The following is a 9,113-nucleotide window of genomic DNA, read 5'->3' on the forward strand; positions in this document are numbered from 1 at the left end:
GCAAAGCTGGGGCTGTGATTCAGCCCAGGGTGGCCGGGCCTCCAGGAAACCCTTCACTCGAAGGCCTCGCGTTCCCTCCCACCTCTCGCCGCTGGGGCTGCATCCGGAGAAGCATCCCAGGGGCCAGGGCAGGTGCAGGGCATGGATGCCAGAGATTGTGTCAGCAGAAGCCAAGGCCTGCCATCGTCGACGGGTGCCCTCCAGAGAGAGGCGCAAAGCTGCTGGAGCCAGTACCGGTGCATGTGCTGCAGCGGAAGACAAGAGAGAAGACGGGGCGACACAGACGCCCCGGAGTGGAACACGCTCAGACCGGAGCCCCGAGGAAAGGCTCGGCTGGAGAAGCAGAAGCCCAAGGCCTGGCGCTCTCCTGTGCTCCACGGGCACCCCTGAGGCCCGGGGGAGCGGGAGGCGGGCTCCCCCCTTCGCTCCGAGGGCGGCAGCCCACGCCTACTCTGTCCTCACGGGTCCCCAGGACTGGGACGACGCGCCACCCGCGCACGAGCCCCGCCTCGGGCTCATCCTGGCCGGCAAGACCGGTGCGGGCAGGAGCGCCACCTGCAGCAGCATCCTGGGCCACACGCGCCTCCCGTCCAGGCTCGCGGCCACCTTGGTGACCTGGGCCTGCGCCCTGGGGAGCCGCCGCTGCGGCCGCTGGCGCCCGGAGGTCACCGACACCTCGGACCTGTTCGGCGTCGAAGGCGGTCGCGCCGACCCCGACTGCACCGAGCGCGGCCGCTGCCACCTGCTGTCGGCGTCGGGCCGCACGCGCTGGTGCTGGTCCCCCCGCCGGGCCGCTTCCCGGCCCGGGACGAGCCTGCGGAGCGCGGCGTCCGCCAGCTGTTCGGGGCCCGCGTCCTGGCGCCGGCGGTCGTCGTCGTCACCCGCCGCGAGGACCTGGAGGGGGCGTCGCTGCACAACTATGTGCGCGACACCGACAACCGCGCGCCGCGGGCCCTGGTGGCCGAGTGCGGCGGCCGCGTGTGCGCCCTCACAACCGGACGGCGGCCGCGGAGCGCCGGGCGCGGGTGGACGAGCTGCTGGTGCGGGTGGAGCGGCTGGCGCGGGAGTCCCCGGGCGCGCCCTTCACCAACGCCGTGTACCGCCTGGCGGGGACCCTCGCCACGCGTCCCCCGACGACAGGCTGCGGCAGGGGGCCAAGCGGCTGGCGACCTGCCCCTGGGGGCGGGAGCGGGGGCGGCGCCGGCTGGAGAGGGGGCGGCGCAGGCGGCTGGGACCAAAGGCCTTGCGGGAGGTCAGTCCCCACTTGACATGGGTCAAGGTCCCATGAACTGACTGATGAGCACTTCACCGCTGGGGATGTGTTCCTTCAGGGTCCACAGGCTCTTCTGTCCTCCTTCCTTAGCCCTAATTACCAAAGCAGAATCCTGGCAGGGCCAGTCTCCCGCAAAACCGTCCCTGGGGCGTGGCCCTCCCCGCGCTCTGCTTTCACTGAAGCGACATCCAGCGCTGTCTTCCTCGGTTTTCCCTGAGCTCAGGCTGCCCTTCCCCGTCATGGCATTGTCTTCGCTCCTGTCTTTGCCCTCATGTGTCCTGGACTCCCCCACGGCCCCAGGGGGAGCAGCCCACACAGCAGAGCCTCAGTCCATCCTCCTTTACTTGAGTTGAATCTGAGTTGAATAAATAAATACACGAAACCATCACATTGTGTTAGAGGAAATGGGTATTTCCTTTACATGGTGGATGTTTGTTCTGCCGTACATTCCTGTTGAACAGACACTAAGTCCTGGCCTTCCTAACGGAGTCTGCAGAAGCCCTCCGCCCCAGTGCAAGCACACCCACGCCCACTCAGGCAGGTGGTCGGAAGAACAGAAAGGTTGGTGTAAAACTGTCCATCCACCAGCAAGGCGACGTCTCCCCGGGTGTGGCCATTCCCACTCCTCCGCAGCTTGAAGGCAGACCTAAAAGACAACTAACTCGGTTTTTAAATGGGTAAAAAAGTTGATTAGACATTTCTCCAAAGAAGATACACAAATAGTAAACACACAAAAAGATGCTCAATGTCATGAGGCAGCAGGAAATGCAAATCAAAACCAAAATAAGATGCCACTTCATATTCACAGGATGGTTATAATTTTTAAAAAAGAAAGCAAAAAGGAAAACTAACAAATACCAGTGAGGGTGTGGAGAGACTGGCCCCTGATACATTGCAGGTAAGGCTGCCACATGGACTGACTGTATGAAACAGAGTCCAGCAGGTCCTCAAAACGTTAAACACAGAGGTACCACGTGACTCAGGAGCCCCAGTTCTAGGTATGCACCCAAGAGCACTGAAAACACAACAACGTGTACGTGAATGTTCGTAGCAGCGTGATTCAAAATCACCAAGAAAGTGGAAGCAACCCAAACGTGCATCAGCGGATGGACGGATACACAAACTAGGGCACATCTGGAGGAGGGAATATTATTTAGCCATAAAAAGAAAGGGAGTACATGGGGCACCTGGATGGCTCAGTGGGTTAAAGCCTCTGCCTTTGGCTCAGGTCATGATCACAGCATCCTGGGATCGAGCCCCGCATCAAGCTCTCTGCTCAGCGGGGAGCCTGCTTCCCTTCCTCTCTCTCTCTGCCTGCTTCTCTGCCAACTTGTGATCTCTGTCTGTCAAATAAATGAATAATATCTTTTTTAAAAGAAAGAAAGGGAGTACAGATTCAGGCCACAGCATGAATGAGCTTTGAAAGCTTTATGCTAAGTGACAGAAACCAGACACACAAAAAAATCACATAAAGGTATGATTCCGTTTGTACGGAATGTCCAACCACTGGGGTGGGCTCGTGATTGTCTGTGAGAGGGTTTGATTTGGTTCCTTGTACTCCGTCAACATTTATATTCAAGTTCACTTTTTGAAATGTGTTGTTGTTGTTGTTGTCATTTTAAGTAGGTTCCACGCCCAGCCAGGAGCCCAACACGGGGCTTGAGCTCAGGACCCAGAGATCAAGACCTGAGCTGAAATCGAGGGTTGGGCACTCAAAGAACTGAGCCACCCAGGAGACCCTCACCTTCACTTTTTAAGCTTTTCTCCCCTCTCGTGGGCTGAATCGTGTTCCCCCCAGAAAGATATGTTCAAGTCCGAATCCCCGGTACTTATGAATGTGACCTTATTTAGAACTAAATAAGAGGAGGGAAGTGTGGCCAAAGACACACACAAGAGGGAGACAGTCCCCTAAAGATGGAGGCAGACGTGGGACCATGCAGCCAAGGAGCCCATGGGGCCACTGGACCTGGGGAGGCAAGGAAGGAACCTCCTTTCAGTCTTCACGGGGAGTGTGGTCCTGCCAACACTCTCATTTTGGATTTCTGGCCTCCAGAATTGTGAGAAAATAAATTTCTGTATAAGCCACCCAGTTCGTGGTACTTCGTTAAAGCAGCCCTAGGAAATACACAGTTGATGGTTTGAACAACTCGACAGGGGCACTGAGCTCCCCCTCCTCTGCCACAACTGAATATCTGAGCATAACTTTTGTTCCAGATACAATTTAAAAAATTTTATTATTTATATCCAATATCTGAAATAACTTTTGACTCCCCCTAAACTTTACTAATAACGTACATGGTTGATTAACACATATTTTGTATGTTATGTGTATTATATGTTGTAGTCTTACAATAAACTAGAAAGATGGCAATGTTAAGAAAATCACAAGGAGGTAAAATACATTTATAGTACTATACAGAATGTGTAATTTTTTTCAAGTTTTTATTCACAGGTAATTTTTAGGGTATAGGTAATCTCTATACCCTACATGGGACTCAAACCCACAACCCTGATAGCAGGAGCCACATGCTCCAATGATTGAGCCAGGAGATGCCCCACACAGTGCTGTACAGTATGTATTTTTTAAAATAATTTCGCATCAAAGTGGACCCACGCCGTTCACACTGACATTGTTCAAGAGCCTACTGAACATCCTTCACATTGTGATTCTCTCTTGTTAAGCCTGGTCCACACACAAGAATTACGTGTTTGTGCCTTTCCAGGAGAGGAAATGGCGGGTCGCACATAGATGTGAGTAGGCAGGGCAGTAAGGGAGTGTGGGCTGCCCCCAATTCACCCTTCTCTAAGGATGGCCCAGTAGTGGCAGTAATGACCTAGGAAGGACATCAGTCCCAAAGGGGAAGCTGTGGATAAAACCAAAGCAAGCTGAGGCCCACAGTGAAGCTGGGTGACATTCAGGCACCAGGTGATCCTACATAAGGATGGACTGGAAGCCCCTGGAAAGATACCTGCCCTGACCCTAAAAACATAGTGGGATGGGGGCTGGGTGCCTGGCCCCTACCATTCTGTAGACAGGGGCTATAGAAGTGGCAGACCCTGGAGAGGTACAGGGTCGTCTCCAGACTTCTCATTTGGAACCATGGATGTCAGAAGGAAGGGACAAAGCATTTTTCAAGTGTTGAAAGAAAAGGACTGTCAACCCAGAATTCTGTTGCCAGAGAATATGTTCTTCAAGAATAAAAGGGGAATCATGGCATTCTCAGGTGAAGGAAAACTAATTAAGGGCATTTGTCACCAGGAGACCTTCTCTAAAGGACTGAGGAGGATTTGAAACAGAAAGGAAACAATGAAAGAAGGAACCTTGGAATGCCTGGAAGAAAAAGTACCAAAAATGAGTTCTAATTATGTTTGATGATGGAAGAATATATCACAACATCGTCTGATGTGGCTCTAAATTTATGTAGAAGAAATAAATTTAGGACAATTATATTGTAGACAGGGGAGGTTCAGTGTTGTAAAGGGAGGTTAAGTTCATACACTTCACTCTGGCTGGTAAAATATCACCAACGGACGGTGGCAAGTTTATATATAAGTAAGTATATATATATATATATATATATATATAAAATATTATATGTTTATGAATATAACCTAGAACAACCTCTAAACAATTGATTAGCTTTTCAGAAAGGGACACTTTAAAATAGTGTTTCTTTTTGAAAAACTATTTCAGTGGTTGTTCTAAGTATTATAGTGCAAAAATAGACACATAGATCAACAGAACAGAACAGAAAACCCAGAAATGACCCCGCAACTGTATGGTCAATTTATCTTTGACAAAACAGGGAAGAATATTCAATGGAGAAAAGACAGTGTCTTCGACAAATGGTGTCGGGGAAGCTGGACAGCCACGTGCAGAATGAAAGTGGACCACCGTCTTACCCTATACACAAAACTAAATTCAAAGTGGATTAAAGACCTGAATGTGAGACAGGAAACCATCAAAATCCTAGAGGACAACACTGGCAGCAACCTTTTTGACATTGACTGTAACAATGCCTGACTAGATCTGTCTCCTGAGGCAAAGGAAACAAAAGCAAAAATAAACTACTGGGGACTTCATCAAAATAAAAGGCTTCTGCTCAACAAAGGAAACAATCAATAAAAGTAAAAGGTAACTGACAGAATGGGAGAAGATATTTGCAAGTGACATCTCTGATAAAAGGGTAGCATCCAAAATATAAAGAACTTATAAAACTCAACACCCCAAACTGAATAATCCTGTTAAAAAAAATAGGCAAAAGACATGAATAGACTTTTTTCCAAAGAAGACAGAGAGATGGCCAACAGACCCATGAAAACATGCTCCGTCGTTCTCAGGGAACTACAAATCAGTACGACAATGAGCGATCGCCTCACACCTGTCAGAGTGGCTAAAATCAACAACACAGGAAACAGCAGGTGTTGGCGAGGATGTGGAGAAAGGGGAACCCTCTCACATCAGGTGGGAACGCAAGCTGGTGCAGCCACTCTGGAAAACAGTGTGGAGGTTCCTCAAAAAGTTAAAAATAGAACTAGCCTGACTCAGCATGCTAGGTAAATGCTAGGTATTTACCCAAGGAACACAAAAATACTAATTCAAAGGGCTACTGCACCCTGATGTTTATAGCAGCATTATCAACAATAGCATATATATAGGGCTCATATATATAATGGAATATTACTCAGCCATCAAAAGAATGAAATCTTACCATTTGCAATGACCTGGATGGAGCAAGAGACTATTATGCTAATTAGAATAAGTCAGTTAGAGAAAGACAAATACCATCTGATTTCACTCATATGTGGAATTTAAAAAACAAAACAAGTGATCATAGTGGGAAAAAAGAGAGAGGAAAACCAGAAAACAGACTCTTTTTTAAAAAGATTTTATTTATTTATTTGACACAGAGAGAGATCACAAGTAGGCAGAGAGGCAGACAGAGAGAGAGGGAGAAGCAGGTTCCCCACTGAGCAGAGAGCCTGATGTGGAGCTTGATCCCAGGACCCTGAGATCATGACCTGAGCCAAAAGCAGAGGCTTAACCCACTGAGCCACCCAGGCACCCCCAGAAAACAGACTCTTAACTATAGACAGCAAACTAATGGTTCCTGGAGGGGAGGTGTGGGGGAGGGACATGGGTGATGCAGGTGATGGGGTTAAGGAGGACACTTGCGACGAGCAGCCGGTATGGTATGGAAGTGTCAAATCACTAATTTGTACACCTGAAACCCACAGTCCACTGTATGCTAACTACTCGGAATTTAAAGCAACACTAAAATAAATGAATAAATACAAAAACACTATATTAAAATCAGAATAGAATTATAAAAGTGTTCAAGTAACCCACAGGAATGTAGAGGAGAAATTGAAGATGTGAAAACATGGGAGAGAACAAAGGAAAAAAACCAAAATAAAAATGGCAGACTTATGCCCTAAAACCTCAATAATTAATTCTACTAAATGTAGGGGTCTAAATTAAAAGGTAGACACTGAAGAGTAGATTAAATCATATGACCCAACTATATGCTGCTTCCAAGAAAACTAATTTCGGCTGTTACTGTACAAACAAGCTGAAAATAAAAGGATGAGAAAAGATAAATTGTGCAAATATTAAACATGCGAAGGAGAGAAAGAGTGGCCATATTAGTATCAAATAAAGTCACCTTCAGAACAAAGAAAATTACCAAAACCAGGGATGGACATTAGACAATGATGAAAAGGCCAGCCCATCAAGAAATAAAGCAATCCTGAACATGTTGTTTCCAAAAACAGAATGGTGGAACACGTGAAGCAAAAACTGAAAGAACAGAAAGAAAAATTGATGCATCCACAATTCTGTTCAGAGACTCCATATCCCTCTCTCAACCCCTGACAGAGCAGCGATGAGAAATGAGCAAGGTTCAAGGAGAATTGGCCCCATAAAACCATCAATCAGCAGGATCCCACTGATATTGACTGAAACAAGCAGAGCGGACACATCCTTTTCGGGTACACACCCAACAAGGGCCTGGACGGACCACATCCTGGGCTACAAGACAAATCTCAACGAATACAAGAAAGTTGAAACTCTATGGAGTGCATTCTCCGGCCACAATGAAATCCAGCCAGTAATCAGTCATAGAAGGTACCAGAAGCGTCTTCTTCTCTGTGCTAGCAGCTTCACGACTCCCTAAACCATCACCGGAACCTGAGCAAAGCCCTTATTGATGTATGTCCCTCCCGTGTCAAAGTTTAAGGCTGAAAAGGGACTTTGCTGTGTTTGGAAGACACTCAAGACTCTGTCACAAAGGATGGAAAAGTAAGTGGCAAAAACCAATTTCCTCTTTTTTTCTACCCATTGCTAAAGCCGACCTCCTTTTTTTTTTTCTTTTTAAAAGATTTATTTATTTATTTATTTGACAGAGAAAGAGAGAGAGAGAGATCACAAGTAGGCAGAGAGAGAGGGGAAGGGAAGCAGGCTCCCTGCTGAGCAGAGAGCCCGATGTGGGACTCGATCCCATGACCCTGAGATCATGACCCGAGCCGAAGGCAGCGGCCCGACCCACTGAGCCACCCAGGTGCCCCAGCCAACCTCCTTTGACGTTGAAGAGAAGAGGGGAGAATATTTTCCCTACTGCGTATGTGTCCAACACTCACTCCTTTCCACCTTGCGTGGAGATGACTTTGCTCAAGAATGGACGAATGGCCCCCCCTGCCCGTGTGCCGGCTTAGCCAACCTCTGGGCATGATCAGCTCAACTGTGTCATTTAGCCCCTTGGTGAAAAATCTGAGAGTGGCTGCCTGGTCTGGGCAGACACCTTCCAGGCTGTGTGAGAACAGGCCTTCCAGGATGCCGGGCACACCGCGGCTCACATCCCTGGGGCACCGGTGACAGCCGCCTCCGTCCACTCCCGGGATGTCAGGGACTCCAGCTCTCTCCAACACAGGAGAAAACTGATTTTTTGACAAGAGCGGACCCTGAGGCCGGAGAGCTTAGATAGCATATACCAGGCCCCCATGTGTACCAGACCTAGAACCACCGTCTGAGTCCTTCAGTTCACCAGTAGCCTCTAATGTAACAAAGTTTGCTTGGGGCCTCGATGAGGAAGGAGCACAGCATAGCGGCTGTGTACTAAGAATGGACGCAAGATTTTGCATTATACAAGTGCCTTCCTGCGCAAGAGCACCGGGCCATCAAACGCAGAAATACGGCTGCGTTCTTAGCAGAAAGCTTCGGACATAGTATCTCCGGTGAAATCAGTAACTTCTCAAGCAGTTCTAAGCAAAGTCCCTAGTGAAGAGCCAACGTGGGACTGACTTTCAGGACCCCAGCTGACAAAACAAGTCCTTGCGGTCCACCTGCACGAGAAGACGCCCAGAACGTGAAACCACGAGAGCCAAGTAATGACCCTTTACGGAAAACCGCTCCGAAAAGGCAAAGGAAAAATGAGGCCAAAAGCCGCAAAGCAAGACCATAGCATAAAACATCTCTCAGCCCACATCACAAGAGCCGAAATAACTGGCAGAGACGAACAAACAGCCAGAAACAAGCACAGCTGGAGAAGGTTCCAAGAGCGACGCCCCCTCCAAGAGCTGAGCCGAGTCTTTTCACTGTTCATAGAAAACGAGCGGGAGGCCAAGAATCAGTGCAAACCTGTCTTCTGCTGAACTGGATGGCGCTCCCTGCACACTTTTGGGTCCACCCTCGATGTTTGCCTAAACTTTATCCAATATTCTGAATATGTGGGAAATTTTTTAATTTTAAATTAAGTTTATTAAATTGACTTTTCCAGGGCGCCTGGGTGGCTCAGTGGGATAAAGCCTCTGCCTTCGGCTCAGGTCATGGTCCCAGGGTCCT

The 9,113-nt window shown here is 48.8% G+C and overlaps 1 protein-coding gene across 1 annotated transcript; it reads left to right on the forward strand.

Moving 5' to 3' along the window:
• The first annotated feature begins 145 nt into the window (after positions 1-145).
• LOC116569513 (GTPase IMAP family member 1-like) lies at positions 146-1,288 on the forward strand. The gene is given in 4 exon segments (XM_032305806.1): positions 146-752; positions 755-988; positions 991-1,113; positions 1,116-1,288. Coding segments are annotated over 4 exon segments (1,137 nt in total).
• The last annotated feature ends 7,825 nt before the right edge of the window (positions 1,289-9,113 follow it).

This window comes from Mustela erminea, chromosome 11 (assembly GCF_009829155.1).
Source record: "Mustela erminea isolate mMusErm1 chromosome 11, mMusErm1.Pri, whole genome shotgun sequence".
In the NCBI taxonomy this organism is placed as follows: domain Eukaryota; kingdom Metazoa; phylum Chordata; class Mammalia; order Carnivora; family Mustelidae; genus Mustela; species Mustela erminea.